Genomic DNA, 21,094 nt, shown 5'->3' with positions numbered 1-21,094 from the left:
CTTATCTTTATTCTTATTCTTCCTCTTTTCTTTATCCAGTGTTAGTGTAAGTCATTTCTTTGTGCTGTACTTCTGGAATTTTATTTCAGTACTTGCTTTAACAGTACTATCTGATAATTTTTGTCTTTGGTAAGAATCGTTACCCAAGTATGGCTTTGGAATCTTTATTCACTTGTTCATCAGTTGAAGAATCTGAATAAGTAGTAAGTACTTACCTACGTAGTAAGATAATTTTATGGCACTGCTTAGAATAAACACTTGCTTTGGTTGTTTAATTGTTGCATTAAATAACTTAATTGCACCAATGTAAAAGTGTTTTTGGGCAATAGAATATTACATATTTTCTCTTTTAGATACTATAGGCTTTGGTAGTAGATACTTTTCTTTTCAGAAATATTTCAAAATTTGAGGAAATGTGGCTGCACAGAGGTCCTGTGAGACACTCATGCCACATTTATTTAGTTGCACCCAGTGCAGTGATGTGTTAAAACCGGTGTTAAATCTGACAAAACAGTTTGTTATAGTATTGATAATAGTAACAAACTTCATGGCCTTGCAGATAGTAATAAAACAGTAAGACAGACCAGCCCTGCAATTGAAATTAAGTGATTTGTCTAACCTGAAAGTATCTGTCTCCAATGGATATGTTCTACTGATGCAGTAGTGTCAAATTGGTTTGAAAAATTGCTTTTGAAAGGAAACTAAGATGATAATTTTTAAAATTGTATTCAGTTGTTAATATGCTTGCATATTAGAAAAGAAAAAGAAAGAAAAATAGTATAAACAGTATGTAAAAGGACCGTGAATAGCAGTATACATTGATTTTTTTGTAAATTAGTATCACTGAAACAACAAAGCCAACATTATTATCAAAGTACTTTGTTTTTAGGTCCCAAAGAGATCGGGATGACAGGTAATGATATGGTGGTAGCGATGTTGAAACTTGTTCTGAATCCCAAACTCCAAGAATCTCCACCTCCAGCACCTTTAAGGATTCTGGAAGAAAAATTCCGGAGCACTTTTGCTAAACATGACAGTTCTAGCATGGCTTTCAAAGACATTGCTGGCTTGCCTTTCAGACAATTCTTAGAAAAGAACAAGGATCATTTTAACGTACTGAGGACGAAACGGAAAGGATTAATCATAGAAATTGTTAAAATAGTCAATAAGAAAATGAAAGCTAAAGAATATTTTGCAGCATCAGTCCCTATGTTTCAGTCTGACAAACTCGATGAAAAACCAGAATCAGTGATGGAAATAAACAGGGTTAAAAAAAGGCTTTTAACAAATACAAAAGTTGAATGTGTGTTGCCTGATACAAAGGTTCAAAGTGTGAGAGATGAGGAGGCCCTGCCCTTCCAGTCAGACTCGGGCCTTCATGTAACTAGTGAAGAAGAAGAGGGAGTGATTCAGGTGGAGGAGAGTCCTCAGTTTTCTCCTGCCTTAAATGAATCACTGTGTGATCCAGTAACAGACCAGAATTATGATAACATTGAAGAATGGCAGACAGTCCCTAAAAGCAGAAGTGAAAAGCATGTACAGATGTCTAAAAAACACAGATCTGCCCCTTACTTTGGAGTTGTCAAAGGTCAGTCCAAAATTGAAAAGGTTAATATTTCAGGGTCTCATGGTTTTGAGCTGAATGGCAGTGAGAAGAGTGAAGAGGTCAGATTGTTTGAAAAATTGATCAATCAGACTCCGGGAAGAGACTTGATATTTTACCCAGATGATATATACCAATCAAACCCATGTAAATTGATGTTGGACATCATCAGTATGTGGAACACACCTCACAGAGTTAGGTCGCACATTGTCCTTGGAGTGAAAACTAGTTCAATTCTTCCACACAGCCTTAATGGACTCGAGTTCAGTTTCAAAGATAAAGATTATCAACAGCTTTTTCGAGGAAATTATTTTACTGTTAGACCAATGTTTCACTGCATTGAAGTATCTTACAATAGAAAGCAATTTAGTATCATTGAAGTTCAATCCAGTTATGGTTTTGGGCAACCCAGCATTGTTAGGAACAATAGAGAGGAAGGAGAGGTGATTTTGCATGCTGGGCAACTCTGGTATAGACCTTATAATGAAAATAAAGTCTGCAACACTTTAGATCCTGATATGGCGACTATTTATCAATGGTTTCTTGAGCAGGATGGAAAAGGAATGGGATCACTTGGCACCAAACATGAGCCATATGCAGGAAACTACAGTATTAAAAAATGTATTGAAGAAAGCATTCCAGCAAAGAGAAAAGGTACAACAGTCAAGTACTTTATGGACTGTGTTGGACAATTCAACAATGGTCACTACATACTGATATCAGGAGATGTCAAAGGGTCTACAAAAAATCTTGAAGGATTTTCCTGTGTTCCATGGATAGCAGTATATGATTTTGATATCAACAGTCGTGACAGTGGCCTCCTCTGTGTCAACCAGGACCTAATTGAAAACAAGCGGTTACTGAGTATCACAGCTTGGAATAAACCTCATGTAGTAATCTCAGACAGTGCAACGTTATGGTGCTTCATGCGAGGAGCAAGGGACATAAGTGGTACTCGAACTGATGACCCAAAAGAGGAGAAGATAGAAGATGTAAAGGACTGGTTTCCCAAGGTAAGTCTTGGTTTAGAGGGACATTGTCGGCAGTTAGCAAAATTTGTTGAGGACTACACAGTTTTGACTGCAGTAGTTCTCTGGCCTCAAGAAGAAGACCTGGTTCCTCTAATGCAAAAATTTATTGGCCAACTTGATGATCAAATGGGATTGTCCTTAAATCTTGTAATCTGCTTAACTCGGCGTCCAAAGACTAAGGCAGCAGAAAATATTCTTGAATATATGAAAACCATGCATGGGAGCAGACTATTCATTTGCCAAGTTGATTTAGAAAAGTTATGTTTGGCAATAATAAATCAGAGAAGTAGCCAGGAAGAAGAACAAATGAATTACCAGTTGCCAGTTGAAGGCAATCAGAACATTGACATAAATGAAAGAGATGCTGTCTGGCTTAGGGAAGACATGCACATTCTGTATTATGCAAGTGAACATGCGAAGAGCAAATGTGATGTTGCTGTTCTCGATGAAGAAGCAGACAAGTTTTACAGAGGCAGCACCTTGCATTGGTTTGCATGGTACAATTGTGGCATGAGTCATTATGACATCGAGAGAGATTTAATGAAGGAAGTCACTAAGAAGATAAAGTATCTAACTACTGAGTCTTGCAGAGCCGCAGTGATCAGGATATTCCATGCTCCTGGCTCAGGTGGAACTACTTTAGGTCAAAGGATTCTATGGACATTTCATGAGCAAACACCATGCGTACATCTGAAGTTACACACTGCATCCTCCATTCAAGACATTATTTCCAAAATTGAATTTATTCATAAGAAAACACATCTGCCAGTTATTGTTCTTATAGATGGTGAAGATGAAACAAAAGTCAAACACATTGCAAAGCAGTGCATGGCATTTGGAACTATCATAATCTGCATGAAAAGATATCTTTATCCCATCACATGCAGTCAGAAAGGAGAAACATTTTTCCTAAAAGGAACTGTGTCTAGTGACGAAGCTACTCGACTGGCACTGAAGTTTGGTGACCGATGTGAAGGCAATGAAGGTAAAAGACAGACTCTCGATAGGTTGAGTAAGGAGGTAAAGAAGGGAGTTGTACATTACCTATATGAGTTTGGTATGACAACCTACCTGCATGAATACAAAGGGATCCAGTCCTATGTTAAAGGCTATTTACAACTAGAGAATAATCCCACAAATGAGCTCCTTCCATGGCAGAAAATACTTGGATTTCTGTCCTTGGCTTATTATTATGGACAGGCTTCACTGCCATGTCAGATATTTGCAGCATTACTGAACCAACCTTCAAATTACTATGTCTCACTAGAAGATTTTCAGTACCCTTTCCAAGAATTTGTTGTTCAAGACACCAATGAGGGACGGACAAACTTCATAAGAATTTGTAGTTATTATATTGCAAAAGAAATACTGGAGCAGCTGTTGAATCGCCAGTCAAACAGTGAAAGGGATGTTACTGATTGCAGTGAACTCAGTACCAAAGCTCGACAAAATCTCGAAAAGTTCTGTGTTGATTTCATTGATTTTGTATCCAGAAAGAAGACTCGGTCTAATGTCCACTCAAGCACAGTTAGCCACATTCTTGCAAGAATCTTCATCTTTCGAGACAATAAAGACATGGGAGAAACTGAAGAGCAACACAAGAAAAAACTAATGTTGTCAAGAGTTATGATGGACATAGTGTCAAAACCACCCCTCTTCAGAGAGAGGTTACATATCCTGGAGAAACTTACAACATCATTTCCAGAAAATCCTAATTTCCATGCACATTTAGGAAGATTCTATTCCAACTGCAGACCAGATGGTGAGGTTGAAGCAGAGGAGTGTTTTAAAAAAGCATTGTCCTTGTGTGCTGAGGCAGAAAATCTAAAACAGGATGGAGAAATTGATGAAAGAACAAGTCAGACCTTAATGCATATATACCATATGTATGGCATGATCTTTCAGAAGAAAATTGCTAAATTCACTGGGCGAAATCCTACGGACAAACCAGAAATAAAGACTGAGGAAAGTAGATTTCAGCAGCAGCTGCAAGAACTGGTATTGCTTGCTGAATCAGCTTGCTCACACTTCGATCGGTCAAGAAATTACACACCTTCTGGACACGAGACGAGCTTAGCGTACACAGGGGAATTACAAGTTCGGTTACAAATCTGTGATTTTGTTCATAGATTTTGTAAAAACAAAGAACCAGAGAACCATGTACCAGACTTGATAGAAGCAGTAGAAGATGTCTCAGCTAAAGATTTTATTTCAAGCAGCATCTCAAAAATTGATAGTCTGATTTTGGAATGCTTTGCTTCAGTTGAGCCTGGAGAAATTGATCATTCTTTGCAAAGAATTACCACCTGGTATTACCATCTTTTCAAACCCATGGCTGAAGTTCTTGAAATAATGCCATGCAGAGAAAATGTTTTCAGCAGGCGGTTAAAAATTGCAGCCAAGAAATTAAAATATTCCACAAAAAACGAAAGCCTGGCATTGGTGGAGCGCATAACAAATTCTAAAGAAGTCAGAGAAATTGTAGATTTGTATGAAGAAAATTTCAAAGAAGTTGCAATGTTTGGACTCCAAGCTTCTGGAAGGAAAAGTCTGGAACAAGATTACAGAGAATGGCTGCTGGCCATTAGACATGAATGTTTTGTTAAAGACTACAACATTGAAGAGGTCTTGCTTCATGTTCAGCAGTGGAATGACTATGTTAGTTCCCCACTTTCCAAGTTCTATCTCTTTGTTCTAAAAAGTCTTCTTGGATTTGGATCATGCATCTCCCATGGGAGCACAGAAAATCTTGTCGATGCTCAGATTTTGAAAGAAGAGATGATGAAGATGAGTAGGTACATAATAAGGCCAAGACATCCCAGGGAATGGTTGGGAAAGGATGGGAATGGGAATGGAAAGAGCATCAAGCAACTTATCCCAGGAAATCGATTCCATGTGGGATGGATTGAGGATAGGGAAGTTAAAGTCTCTTTCCAACTGTTACAAGTTTGCAAGGGGACCATTTGTTCACCAAATAATAAGAAACTTGCAGGCACAATTGATCTTGACCTTGGAAATAATACAATTCCAGTGAAAGTTTTCTTCATACCATCTGTTGCAAAGCTGGAGGGTTCTAGGTTTGCTGGATGTCGTGTTGAGTTTCTCCTTGGCTTCAGTATAGAGAAAGGGTATGAGGCTTTTGAAGTGAAACAGCTCAGCAAGTATGGCTGCTCACAGTGCACAGCTAAATTTGAGATGTCAAGTGGGGAGGACACAGTAATATGTTCCAATTGTAGAACACCAGTTCACAAAACAGAACTGAACTCTGCTTGTGACTAACCTGACCATTTAGAAGTACATATTTTAAAAAAATTCATGCTGGCTTATCTTGGCTACAAATATGAATACTATGACATTTAATGTGGATATTTAAGACACAATTCTGCCAGTCTGCTTCACTCAACCACAGATATATGCTGATGATTCTGAAACATCACTTACGAAACCTTTGACAAATTAAAGGATAGGTTTGATGTTTTCATTGAAGGTTTACCTGGTCATATTTTAGCATAGATAATGTTGGCTAAGCTATGCATTTACTGGTAGTTTACAGTTTGCAATGTTATGACTAAGTTTGAACCTTTGTATGCAAAAAAAATTTCATTTTTTGTTCCTGGTTTGGTTAACGTAGAATGAAAAGCTGCCATAATCACATTTCTCTGTAAGCTTTTACTACGTATTTTCTGCTTAGATCAGGTATTCCTAATTAAGCATTAGTAAGACAATGCCATAATCATATTGGAGATGCACTATTAAGTTTGAGACGATAACAATGGATGTTTATTAACTAAGAGTGTAAACTTGTATTTCAGCTTTAAAGTTTAAAGGGGTATCCTTTGCATGTCAAAGTATCTTCTTAGTATTGCAGTGCCTTTGGTATTCACTATGGATGCATATTAAGTGTTTCAGTTTTGATAAAGTTACTATTTATATATAATATTTGTATCATCAGTGTTGATTCTCATGGAATTTTTTGTGTGCAGTTTGTTTATAACATGAACTTTGTTTAAAACATTTTCACTGTTATCAGTGTTAATGTTTTCATTCTTGAGCTACATTTTTACTCATCAGATTTTAAATCGTCCATGTATGGTTCAGAAAATCACATTATCAGCCATAACCTGCTCTACTGGATACATATATTGTTCATATAAACAAATGTATGCAGTAGAACTTGACTTGAAAGCACTGGTATAGAAGAGCACTTGTCAAGAAAGATCATAATTTTAATGCATGATTCAGAGTTTTACATTGGAATGACGGCTAATGAAAGATGTATCCTGACAAACCACATTTTTTTATAGAAGAAATGGGAGTGGCCCTGCAGAATACATTAGACAGTACCAGTGTTATTTTTCTTTGAAACACATGAATGCCCTCATCCTTCCAAGACCAGACAGGTAAAAGTACAATGATCACATAAATTTCATGGTTATAAGTTCTCATCATTAAGAGTTGTGGAATAATAATAATAATAAAAATACCCAGTTATGGGCATGTGCTTACTGTAAGTAGTCGTAAACAAGTTCCTACTTCAGAAAAGTTGTTTTATAAAGTAACTGACATTGTTTCTTTTCTTTTCTGTAACATTTTCTTTTGGCTACCAAAGGATCAATTTGGGAGTTCGATAATTATTTTTTCATTCCAAATTCTGTGTTTATAAAACAGATATACCTACCTACATTTACTTGTTTTGACCTCTATCCAAGAGTTTAAGCCTCTTGGGTGAGTCCCTGTGGGTAAGGAATCAACCAGGAACAAATATCACATTCATCTTTTCATGCCCAATAAGTATGAATATGGTAATGGGGTCATGATCTCTATAATATAGTTTTCAAGCTATGAAAGAAGGGGTTAAGTCTCCTTGGGTATGAATGGACTCCAAGACCAATGTAAGTTGCTTTTTCATGTGCAGTAAGTTTATATTGGTTTCATGGTGAGCATCTCAATAATGGTTTACCAGCTTTTCCACAACAGGCATTTCCTTGCCCATCACTTATTTGACTGCATTTCCATGAATGAAATTTATGCACTGATCATTGTCAGTGACTACCACATCTGCAATAAATTGTGTGGTATGAATAGAAGAGTGCCATGCCCAGGAGTAAAATTAAAAAATTGCTAAATAATGCATTAAGTAAACATAAAATGAGACTTTGGGAATTAAGCAAAGTAACAAATCAATTAATGTGTAATAATTATTATCAAAGGTAGAAGGTATGTGTAGATAATAAAAAAAAGCACATTTAATTCTAAATTTTATATTATTTGAATCTTTCTTTCTTCCCTTATTGCCTTCTTAAGTTTTAATTTCACTTTTCAATTTCCATTAGATTTTTTGTGTTGCCCGTCTGCCTTTTGTAGAAATGACAGTATAAATGCTAGTCATATAAAAACAGGCAAACTTAAATAGTTTTCAGTTGTAACCCAGGGATTAAGTCACTTGGGGTAGAATTGGACCCTGAGGTCAAAGACATTTTCATATATAAATTTTTCTTTTTATATCCTGTGTACGTGTGGATCTCTTTGGTTAGCACTTCTTTTTGAAAAATTTAATATGCAATAAAATGGCAGGTTTTTATGCCCCCATTTCTATAGATGGAATGGGACTACGTACAAATCCTCATGTCCATCTCTCCTTCCTTTTATTTGGAATTCATTTCTGCAACTTGTCTTAACTAGTCACTATGACCTATACTTTACTGGCTTTGGGTGGTGGTGGGGTTGGTTAAATTTTGCATTTAGCTTACGACTACATGGTTTTGGCATGTTCTGTTTTTAATCATTTTATGGCATTAAGTTTTTACATATAGCATATGGCTATATCTATGAGTTTTGTGCTTGTTATATGAATATTATCTGGCTTATAATCATGAAGCTTAGTGACTGGATGCATCTTGACAAGTTTTTCATTCCGTTTGCACCAAAAAGACTTCTTGATCAATATGCCATGCTTCAGATGCTTTTTCTTGAAATTTTGTGTTAAAAGTTCATTTATTCAATGCTGTTTAACATATTTGCCCATAATTCGATATGGAGTATAAGTCGAATTCACAAGTTTTGTAAATTTTCCATCCTTCATCCATATATGTCAAAATTTGGAGTACAAGACAAGGCCAGATCAATATCTTGACTTCATCTTTTCACTATAGTAACTTCGGTTTCATGAATATTAATGGTATTAATGTGTGGCAATTGGGACATTGCATCACTTTTGCCAACATGCTTTACCCAATTTCGTTTTGTGGAGATTATGGTAATTATAATCTGTATGGTTCAGTTACCTGATGATTGTGATCTTGTTCCTGTACAATGATACTGCTATATTCGATTATCAGTTGACACATCTGTTTTAAACATGATATCAATTGTCACAAGAACCACATGGCTGTGCAGTGTTATTTACATGCCAATTTAATGTGCCTATAGCCTTATCCAGGTTATTCCAGTCAGCACCAACCTGTGTGCAAGATTCAACAGATGGGATCAAATTACTGAGGCTACCAATAGGGAAATAAGGCTTTCCATACGTAAATCAGAATTGTGAAGAAATTTAATGAGACAAAAATCAGAAAAGTCACATAAGAAAAATAAATAGAACATTTATCTATAATTCTTTAATTTACGAAACACAATATCAAATTTACACAAATGAACCATTTCATACATATTATTTAACATGTCAGTCATAATTGAAATCACATCTGTATTTTAATTTATTTTATGACCATACAATAAAAAAATCCTTTGGCTAACTTCATTATTTATGTCCACAGAAGAGAAAGGGCACAATTTCTTATGGTTTTAATCCACTTGATATTGTAAAACCTATTCCGTAAATTAATGCAGATTAGTTATATAGAACAAAGGGGTACCAGCATAAAGGAACCTACCGGTAGTACCTGTAGCCAGAGTCCTGGTTTAAGCAATTGTGGTAACTGCTTTGATTTTTGTCAGAAACCAGAGACTGATTTATCAACTACTGGTATAAGGGCCATTTTCAAAAAAACGCGAAATTTCAGACTAGGCCGTGGACAAAAATAAATTATTTGATAAAGACTTTTTATTTTTTTCAATCAAACAAACCAACATCAAATACCACTAATAAAAAATATGCAACCTTAACTCAAACAGTAAATATATTTTTTTTCAAAATATTCAAATACAGGTTACAAAAAATGTCAATTGCATAACGATAACAAAAATCTTTATATTTTTTTTCTGAGTTAATATAGTAATCAAAACCATAAACCAAATAATGTGTTATACGATTACAAACATATCCCACCTATTTTATCCTCCATTTTTTCAACTAACTTATTATATTGTTGAAACATGTAGTTATTGTTAAAAAATGTTTAAAAAACAATCGAAAAAAATTATTTTACATGAACAACAAATAAACAATCCCCATTTGAAGAGATTGATGTTATACACATGATGAAAACAACATTAAATAATTAGATAACAAGCATTGAATGGTGTTAGAATTTGCAAAAAATGTTATATTAAGCATGTTATGCAATTGACATTACCGTTATACAATTGACACTCTCGTTATGCAGTTGACAATATCCTGTCAAGAATTAATATAAACTTTAAATTAAAAAGTCAAAACAGAAGAAACATATTTACTAAAAAAACATATTGGTATGGTCAATTAATATAAAGGCAAAAGTCTCTAAGTATCTTACTTGATGACCATTGAAACAAAATTTAAAATATGCAAATTTTAACTATCATAACTAACTTTTATCAAACTACACTAACATTTTACCCTAATTTTATCACGTCAAAAATCTTAACTACACAGAAATACAAATTCAAACAGTGTTTCTTTTCATCTTTACATCTTGATACACAGTTAAAATGTAAGTGCAGGTTTAGGGTCTTTTAGCATCTTCCCACTCAGACTGTTTTACCGCAAAGTGGTTTGTACCCTCAATAGGTTCTGGTTCAGAAATCATGCATCTAATCTCATCAAGTTCATACCAGTTCTTGTCGTGAATTTTCTTTGGCCAGAAAAAGCAGTTTTCGTTTTTGGATCCAATTCTGACCATACATTCGATAAACACCATTTGAGATTCAAAATCAATGTCATTAACCAATCCAGGATAATACTGGTCATTGTATGTTATTAAAACATACTTTCCTAGGTAACCATCTATACTCACTTCAGTAGATTTGGTTTGTTCGCAAAATTTATGATATAGTTCTTTGATTTCTGCATTAGTGTTTCTTTCTGTTTTTTTCTCAATCTCATTGACACTGGTGTTGCAGGTTTCTGGTAAAATGGGGACAAAATGGTTCGGTATCCAGTTTTGATTTTGCATGTCTGATCTAGTAGTTGTCCAAAAAATTTGTCCAACACATGACCTTTTCTCATTAATTCTTGGTTCAACTGTTCTATTCAAATGTCGTCTAACTACTGGATTTCCAAGTTCAGGGTAAATAGATCGAAGTGACATTCCTAGAACCGATGAAAGGGCATGGATTTGCCAGATTCCCATGTAAACTTTTTCTTTAGTTATCTTCAGAACTTCTCTTTCATAAATATCTCTGATTTTATCTGATGTTAGTTTCCCATCATGCATGTATTCTTCGGAATACATTGCATATGCTTTTATCAGTGATCCAACCTTTTCAGTGTTTGCTACCTCGCCTTTGATAAGATTAGTTTCATTTAGATAGTATTCCTCATTTAATGTCAGTTCTGCTACTATTCGTGTTCTCATCTCAAATACATGTAAGTCGTTCCCATATGCAAAAACACTTCCACACGCAGGAAGACAATCTCCGTCTGCTTTGACCTTCACTGCCGTGTCACCATTAACAGAAATGTTGTTTGGTAGAATTGATTGTGAAATAGGCTCAGCTTGAAAGTTATGATAAGACCTTGGTGTTCCATGTGTATACCCAATCTGATTTTTTATTATGGCACATTGCTTTTTCAGATTAATGAATGTGTCTCTAGCCTGTAATGACTTTAGAATTCTTCTAAATGTTCCTTCTTTTCTTCTGACTTCCTGTAGATCCTCATTCGTTCGACCGTTCAAGGTAGTCTGTTTCTTTTTCTCATCTGTAATCGGTATATCCTTGAAGCTGTTATCTTGTTTCTGATTTGTTTCACTTTTGCCTTTGCTGAACACCCTTTTTGATTCTTCTGCTTTTGTACCTGGTAACAATGAGAACGTTTGAAGTTGATGGTCCTTGCAACATTGTTTATAACATACACAACTAACATCTCTATATTTGATAACATCTGGTTTATCAATAAAAATCTGATGGAGTTTTGTTGTCCCTGGAACTGTTAACAGTGGGTTCTTGTATTTTGCCTCCATACTGTGAATATCAACATCTCTGACAAGATACACCTGTATCAAAGTGTTTGTAGTCTTCATTTCTTTTAAGAAGCTGTCAGCATTAAGAATATCTGCTCCATGTTTTACTTTCTGATCTGCAGATCTCTTAAGAGCTGCCCCTATTCCGTCTGGTATCCCTTTGCCATGCCCTGCAGCATGAAAATTCCATTGAGCTTGTGTAAAGCCGTAACTAAAAATTTCATTACTAAGAATGTGAAAGTTCAACTTCTGCTTATATTGTGTCGTTGGACCATCACTGTAAAAGTGTACAGTGTCTACCTCTGGATATTTCTCTCTAATTTCACTCAACACTGGATTCAAGTGAGCCCAAATAGAATATGGATCATGTTGGAGGCTATCTGAAATTCCACAAAAAGATTGAAGCTTGTTCATTGTTCCAGTGATATAATAACCTGTGTGTAGTGTTATTTGATTCTGTGAAGCTCCAAAGTGAACACTTTGAATCTCTTTTTCCATCTTTCCTACATAATTCTCTGCAAAATCCACGTGGAGAAGACATTCATTTGGGCCTAGTGATTCCTTAAGTTTTCTGTAGTGATTCATTTGGTTTTTAACAATGAAAAGGTGCTTTCTTCCTTTTATCCATAGGTCATCGTGAAATCTGTCCATAAGATGTCCAAGTGATCCATTTTCCTGGGTTTTTTTCGTGACAGTTACTTCTTTTATTTCTCCGTTTTTAAATGTTCTCTTTTCCTTCTCTGTTTTCCACTGATTCCAACTGATCTCAGTGTTGAAATCTTCGATGTTTGTTTCTACTTGTTTTTCCTTGCAACTACTACAATTCCCAAACATGCAGTCTTTGTTATTAGGATTGCAAACCACTTGTGTTACTAGGACTTCAATATTAAATGTTTTTATTGCCTTGTGTTTGTACAGGGCAGTGGCCATAAAAGTAAGATTTTCGCAAGTCTTACACAGACATGTCTCCCTCTCTTTTTCTGTCTTTTGTTTCACCCAAAATGGTTTGAGACGCCAAAATGTGGTAAAACTTATGGCTTCCTTAGCTTCCCTTCGATACTTTTCATAAAGATTCTCAATCGTATCTAGCAATAAACGTTTCTGCCTTTTATCTTTGAGTTTAGTTACAGTTTGACGAACTCCTGTTGTAATTCGGGAATTGTCATCTCTTTCAAAAAACTGCTGAACATCAACACGCAGACGCTTGATTTTAGTTCCTTTCTTCTTCTTCCTGTCATCTTTTGATGGATTCCTTATTCCAATTTCTGATCGAATATAGCTTAGGGCTTTATATTTTCGAATCACACTACCAATTACAGCATGACTAACCTTTTTCTTATTCTCTTTTAACTTGTATTTAAGTCTAAGTTGTTTGATTAAAGCATAGTGAAACTCTAGGGACCTTCTTACTTTATTGAGCGATGAGTTGTTGCCTGCCAGATGTCTCAGTAATTTCTTTGTTTTAGTTTTTGGTGAATCCTTACTTAGTGCATCTTTCATTCTTTGTATTCTCTTCCTGTACATAGCCAGCTTTTTGTTGGCACTATCAAGTTTCATTTGTAGGGAGTTCTTGTCTCTGTAGCACTTTGCATCCTTTCTTTTTCTTTCACGTTTACTTTGTTCCTTTTGTCTAGATGGTTGTGGTCTTGACGGTGCTGGAGGTTCTTGATCTTTACTTGCGGGTGTAGATGGCGAAGATGGCGGTGTAAGTTCTTTTTCCAAGTCTTTCTGTCTTGATCTCTGTTTCCTCTTCTGTTGTCTCCAATATTTTCTCTGACTTCTTTTATTTCTTTCGGATTTGGTGTCAATTAAGGTAATTTTGCCAGCTGCTTTCTGGTCATGATACCGTTGTCTCATTTTCTGTTTAAATTCTTCATATCTTTCTGGATCTTGTTTTAATCTTTCACGAAACCTCCTTTGTCTTTCTTTTGTTGTCAAAACCATGATATTTTAGGTTTATCTGTGGATAATAAAAAGAAGATATTTTTCAAATGGACATGTCGCCAAATATAGCCTTAAATTCACTTTTTTGTCATGTCTTGTTACAGGAATTAGTCAGATTTTTAACTAATGCACAGACTATTTTATCGTTGTTTTTTTCAATATAAAATCTACCACATTCTTAGATAAATGATGTGCCACTTTACTGCCATACTAAAATAAGCAATATATTTTTGTCCACTTCATCACGAGGACGTTTTGTATGATGCTGTGAGTCTACATGAACCTTGAAGGGCTTTGAATAAATGCAATAAAAACTGGTTTAATTCGCAAACACTTTAAAAATGTTTGTGAGGGTAGTGTATTATTTTGCTGAATGTTTTTATTTCATTGTTGCATGTTTTGTCAATTGCATAACGAATCATGTCCATCAGCTAACGGCATTTGTCAATTGCATAACGGACTATGTCCATTGCATAACGATATTCGGCGTTATATCATGGACTGTTATGCAATGGACATATTCACATGCTTTTCTATTTTTACTCGTCACTACTTAAAGGTCAATGATAATTTTCTGTTAATAACATCTGCACAGGAAATGCAATTATTAGAATAATTTCTTGTTTTCCAAAGATTGCAGCAAATGCTATTTGTATGAGTTACTTACTGGACATGTTTAAAATATATGCCACTAATCGGACTTACCTTATCAATGTTTTCTTTGTAAAATGTCTTTTGTTGTCTCAATCACCCCGCCATTTTAACTTTATGAAAGTAGAGTTAGTGACAAGTAGTACAAGGGGAAATAACACATAAAGGGGGGTAATGCAAAATAAAAAAAATGTGTATGCGTTATGCAATGGACATTTTTTCTGTGACAAAAGTGAAATTGAAAAAAAAAAAAAAATACTATAATATTTGAATGTTAGTGACAAAGAAGTAAAGAAATCATGTTAAAGTTTATAGTTGAGCTATAAAAAGTTAAAAATTGTATGTTTTAAGTAACATAGTTTTATCACAAATATTAAAATTTGTTTTTGTGACATGCAAAAATGTCAATTTTGAGGATATAAATCATGATCACGAGACAATAAGATATGTAGGTGTATAGTTTTTTTGTGTGCTCCTATTTAGAATATGTATTAACATACCTTGTAAACTATTTTTTTAATGCTCTAATTGTGTATCTTGAAAAAAAAATGAGTGTGACATAAATTTCGAGTTTTTTTGAAAATGTCCCATAAACAAAGAGAGATGCTGAAATAACAGCTTGTTAAGAATGAATATGTGTTGATATTACATTTTGCTGTTACCGCCCTAGTGGTGAGAGCATCCACCTCGGATGCGGGAGGTCATGGGTTTGATCCTGGCTGAGTCATACCAGAGACTCACAAAAATGATACTAACAGCTACTTCGCTTGGTGCTCAGCATTAAGAGGTTAGTGTTAGGACTGGTTGGCCTGGTGTCGGGATAATGTGACTGGGTGGGACATAATGCTACATGTTTGCGGCATGATGCCCCAGTGCTAGACATCAGTATAAACTGCCACACTGCAGACATCATAGCAATATGACTGAAAAATTGTTAAAGGTACGTTAAAAAATCCAAATCACACACACATTTTGCAAAACTAAAAACAGATCATAGATGATCTATGAGTAGTCCATTTCTGTATCTGAATTTTAAGCTAAATTAAGGGAATTCTTTAGGTGATAATTTACAGTATCATAAACATATGATAACTGTTTGTTTAATCTATGATATTTAATAAATATTTACATGTTCGAGTTTGTTAATATGAATTAATCCCTTTATAGGATCAATTATTAAAAAGATCTACTGGTAGTTGCTCGTGTATATAACATAATATATTGGTAATTAAATATCAATGGACCTGGGGCTAAAATGTGATCAGAAGAATGAGGTATGGTAATCTATTAAAAAAAAAGATGAATAAAGCACAAAAAAAAATTTTTTTTTATATTTTTTATTGGAACAAACAATATGCTTTGCATTAGTACAGTTCACTATGGAGTATAGACCGTAAGTGTGGCCCAGTTGTGAAATCGTTATAGGTAATTGTTTTCTTTTATTTCATTTTTGAGAAGTCAGAAAATGCAAGAACAATGCATGCAAAATAATGATAAACCTTATAAGTATAGAAGTAACATGCCTATCAACTTAAGAGTCAAATACAGTTATGTTCCAATCATGAAACTTGATTATAGGATGCATCTCTATTGCTATAAAACATAAAACCAAAGTGGTCGATGTGGCTTTCATTTATGCTCTGCTAAGGTGGCTTAAGTATCTATGATTACATAGATACATCCTTGATAGAGACATGTACATCCTAGCCTTCTAATGCAGTTGGGAACAAGAAAAGGTTTATAAAATGGTAAACTTTTTTTTACATATTAATGACTACATTGTATTTTGTTCCATGTTAGGGTCAACAGTTTATCTCTGTATTGTTCATGTTAAGAGAATAGGATTTTGATGAGTTAACTGCATGCTAGGACTGTGATGTCTAGCACTGGGGCATCATACCACAGACATGTAGCATGATGTTCCACCCATTCACATTTATCCTGACACCAGGCCAACCAGTCCTAACACTAACCTCTTAATGCTGAGCACCTAATGAGGCAAGCTTCTAGTACCATTTCTGTAAGTCATTGGTATGACTCAGCCAGGGTTCGAACCTGCATCCAAGGTGGATGCTCTAACCACTAGGCCACTGGAGCGGTTATGAAAGACTGGTTTTCAATCAATAAAATTTGGTACTCTAGTGGTGGACAATGATTACAACTTCTCTAGCAGATTTTTAAGACAATTTTTTTTATAATAAAATTAATTATTGTTTATTAGTTTACATTCTCTGTTTTAAAAATAACAAGATAGCAGTTTCATGTTATACCTGGTATAAAATTCATTTTCCAGAGAAATAAACTTGACATTACAGTTGGAGTAAACAGAATGATAAAGGTACATTTTCAGAGCCTTTTTTATTCTTCTATAGCTTTTGAAAGGGCTTTAAAGACCGACAAGTCTACTTTTTTATATGTGCAGTTATATTGGATTATATATTTAAAGGTGTATTAGTTTTCATAATTTTCAATAGAGGAGCAAATGTGTAGTTTAGATTATGATGTTGAGAGTTTTACTTTTGTCAATTATGTAATGTACATTTGCATGAATTATTCCAGTGAACATCAGATCCAGGTCTTTTGTATTTTTGTATTTAATTTTTTTTTTAATCAAATTATTATTAGTATATTTTGTGAAAACTATATATTTCAATTAATACATGTTTTATATTTAGACAGTGTACATTATATCACTCTAAATGAAAAAAATGTATGTGCCATTGTATAATGCTCCTTTTTTGTAGCCAAATGTAGGAAATCAAATAGATTGGAAGCTGTTAAAAATGCAATAATAAATTCATTATTTCTTAAATTGAAATTGAAAGTCCTTAATCGTGCAGTGTATTTATGTAATGGACATCATTGCAGTTTGTATCAGTTCATTTTACAGTATTATTTGCTCAGCGTGAATATGAGACCCAACTGGAAGACATATGAAATAGATGAAGTTCATGCCAGCTGATAAAGGATCACATCAATGCATACGTACAAGCTGTCAACACCAACACTCAACATAGAAAAATTGAACCTCTTTGTGCCAGGTTCATTTAATATTTGTAGTGAATTTATTCAACATGTGACAATTACTTGAATTATGATATGAATCATGCAATTCAGTGAAGGAACAGTGTAATTATAAAATAGTTGTGATTAATATACTGTTAGATGAAGCATTCTGACCCAGTTGGTTTCATTTTATTTCATTCCATTTATTGAAACTAAGTGTGTTTTACAATCAGACTTGTACAAGTCAGTGTTGCTTTTTCAGTGGTTTTCATTGTATGGTATATTGAGGTTTAGTTACTTATTTTTTGTGTTGCTCTTTGGATTTATGTTTGTAATTATTGCTTTTTTATATCTTCATAGACTGCTTGTAGTAGTGTAGAATAAATTTTTTCAATCAACAATCTGTTCATAAGTACTTGGGCTGATTGTGAGAGTGTCTAATATTACATTATAATTAATTTGTGTCACTGATAATTTCATTGCAAGCAGATCATTTTACCTTAGGTCCGAGCACTATTTCACTGCAAAAAATTAAAGTATGATAATGTGCCTTTGATTTTCAAGTAGTGTTGTCTTGCAATATACAGGGATCCATTGCCAGATTACCAAATATGCAGAGTAGGTACTGGCCTAGGGGCCCCGCGACAACGGATCAAAATAATATTGATAAAATGTATTAGGAAATAATTTACAAGGGGGGCCCCAAGATTTTGACTGCCTAAGGGCCTCCACATGGTTTAGTCCGGCACTGCAGGGAGGGGACATATAGTGTTACCCATGCCTGTCATGTCCTGTCACAATCTTGTCTGTAACAAAACTGATTCTACTGAGCAAGTTTTGAAAGACTTCTAACTGAATATTTTGCCTTGTAATCATATATAAAAACACCCTCATTTGTCTTTCTGTGTGTCCCACTTAAAAAACAAGATGTTGCAAGTTTGAAACTCGAGGCGAATTCCCCCAAAAATTTATGCTTTTGTTTTTGTTTTCAAAACTTGATCTTTCCAGTTTCTTTTTAATGTTTGTTTTTAAAAAATTCCCTTCCCAGGACAGTTGAAGAATAATTGTGATGGCATATACAGGGATGGTCCTGGCGTTTAAAAAGCTGTCGCAAAAAAAATCGCCAACCTCAATATTTTGTCGCCAATTTTCAAAAAGTGTCGCCAAAACAAGTAGTGTACATTTTTCCAAGTGTTAATTTAGTCTATTAATGTAACAGGCAATGAAAATTACAAAAGATGGGTTAGTTAATACTTTAAGCATTAACAAAATGTTACAAAGTGTTACATGAAGATCCGTCGCGATTTTAGGGCTGCCCACTTGTTGAATGCAGTTTCAAAGTCTAATTTTTCACATCTGTACATGCTGATTCTCATTAAATTCTCGAGAGATGAGATGCAGAGCTTATTTCTGATGTCAGTTTTTATGAGGTTCATCATACGGAATCCACGTTCACAGTCTACAGTGCTGACAGGTGACACTAGTAGTCTCTCAGCAGCCCCCCCCCCCCATGGCTAGCTTCACAAAGCTTGTAGCGAATTGCTTCCTAACTCCCAAGAATGATCATTGAATGCTGTATAAATTTTCTCGACAAGAAAAATAGGATCTCCATTCCCACGAATGAAACGTACACGAGACAACACCTGGCAATACTGGACCGTATATATAAGCATAAATTCACACCCAATTTAGGGATTCTTTCACTCCTGTATTTTGAGAAATAAATAATTATTATTAATTATGCAAAACTGTTTTTTTTTGTTTTGTTTTTTTTTGCTATTTCTTGTTGCGGAGTTTAAGTCTCTGCAGCTGTAACACGGGACTGATGGCAAAAGGAAAAGATCAATGAGTAAAATGCTGCACTGGCGACAGATATAATTGTGATTGAGATTTTTTCCATTTGCTTTGTATTTATACACAGTAGTCGGTACTTCAAAGGTTATCAGTTTTCTATGAAGGATTAGCCATACAATTAATTGTATCTGTTCTATTCGCGTCTTCAGAAGTCGGTCAGTTGTAGGTATAGTGCGGTAGCATGATTGACTGTATCGCAGCATACAGTCCTCAGCCCAGATGTCAGCATAAGCAGATTATGATGTAACAATGCACTGTAAAGATGGGGTTGTCAATAAGAACAAAGGATCGTTTGTGTAACAGATTGATTCCAATGCATTGCTTAGTCAAGTTTGTGGCTTCCTTTCGTTCTGCCTTTTAATTTATCCAGTCCAAATCCATGATTGTATGTACAAATTAAATAACCAAAAAGTATGTTGCCAAAAAAATCACCAGATGGGATATTTTTGTCACCAATAAGGAAAAAAAATCGCAATTTGCGACATTGGCGAAGCCCAGGACGATCCCTGCATATAGCATACATCTTGTATGGACACATTTCTAGTTGATCAGATGTATGTATAGTTTGTAGGCACCTATTATAACCACTGAGCTATTATCTGTACATATTATTAACAAACTAGTCACACATTTGTTAACTTAAGTTGCATATTGTATGTATAGTTTTCTCAATCTGAAGATTGAGTGAAATGTTTAATGTTTGCTCATGATTGGTACATGTAACTGGATTGCCAGTCACCAAGTTTTGAATATTGAATAACCAAAATAAATTGTTTTCATGGCTCACTTTGGGTCTTTGCACTTCAGGAGTTGTACTATACAAGTTTCAATGTAAAATTTCAAATAAAATAAGTAGGGTGATATAAGTAAAGTTTCTTCAGTTTTATTGATTAATTGACTTGATAGTATTGATTAGCAATTAATGTAACCTTTGTTGGACATGTCACCTGGAAAGTTTGGTTTCATGATGAACTTAAATTTTCAGTGGTACATGTAATACAAATAATATTACACAAGAGCAAAAATAATTTTTTTAGGAAACTTCTATATATTTCAATTTTAGGAATCTGCTGTTAGTGGTACATTCTGCATGTATAATTTTCACAGGTTTGGGACATAGTGACACAAATGCTTTTATTTCCATAATTTCTGCATGGTTAAATTTTTGGCAGTTTTCAACTTTACAGCAAATTTTAATCTGCTCTATGGTAAATTTTAATTGATACTCAGCATTTCATGTTATGCAGCCAACAGTTTTCAGAGCTGATTTTGTTATGTCTATCCACCTTTCATGCTTGTGTTTGGAATAAGGAAAAATCCTATTGATTTTGGTAGCAAAATCTCTTAGGTCAAGGTCACTGATTGAAACAAGAATAATGGTTTCTTCACAAAAACTCAGATTCTGTAAGATCTACAGTTAACAAACTTTGTGTATAACATGCACTTGTAGTAAGGAAGAATGCAATTGACTTGGGATCATGAGGTCTATGCTTATGGTAACTGCAACTGAAAGAATAAAAAATTATTTCTGCACAGTAACTCGAGTTCTCCACCATCAACAGTTACAAAAAATTTCCGAATAGCATCAACTTAACCCAAAATGAAAATGTGCCTATCTTGATGCCAGGAATGCCTGCCACAGTAACCATCTTGAAAAGCATTTT

General features: G+C 34.6%; 2 protein-coding genes across 3 annotated transcripts in view; both read left to right on the top strand.

The window, feature by feature from the left end:
- LOC149804153 (G-patch domain and KOW motifs-containing protein-like) overlaps positions 1-21,094 on the top strand; it is a 70,783-nt gene that overhangs the window by 11,337 nt on the left and 38,352 nt on the right. The gene's annotated exons all lie outside the window — the stretch shown is intronic.
- Positions 574-5,913, top strand: LOC149804154 (uncharacterized). Its single transcript, XM_089954047.1, has one exon. It carries the CDS (start codon positions 907-909, stop codon positions 5,911-5,913), a length of 5,007 nt encoding a protein of 1,668 aa, XP_089810173.1. The 5' UTR covers positions 574-906.

This window comes from Sinohyriopsis cumingii, chromosome 3, assembly GCF_028554795.1.
Source record: "Sinohyriopsis cumingii isolate HCF-2022 chromosome 3, ASM2855479v2, whole genome shotgun sequence".
NCBI lineage: Eukaryota > Metazoa > Mollusca > Bivalvia > Unionida > Unionidae > Sinohyriopsis > Sinohyriopsis cumingii.
This window is presented reverse-complemented; position numbering and strand designations above follow the sequence as displayed.

Bases quoted from the DNA above. Each gene is read 5' to 3' on its own strand.
- LOC149804154 (XM_089954047.1), top strand. From the start codon at position 907: ATGACAGGTAATGATATGGTGGTAGCGATGTTGAAACTTGTTCTGAAT.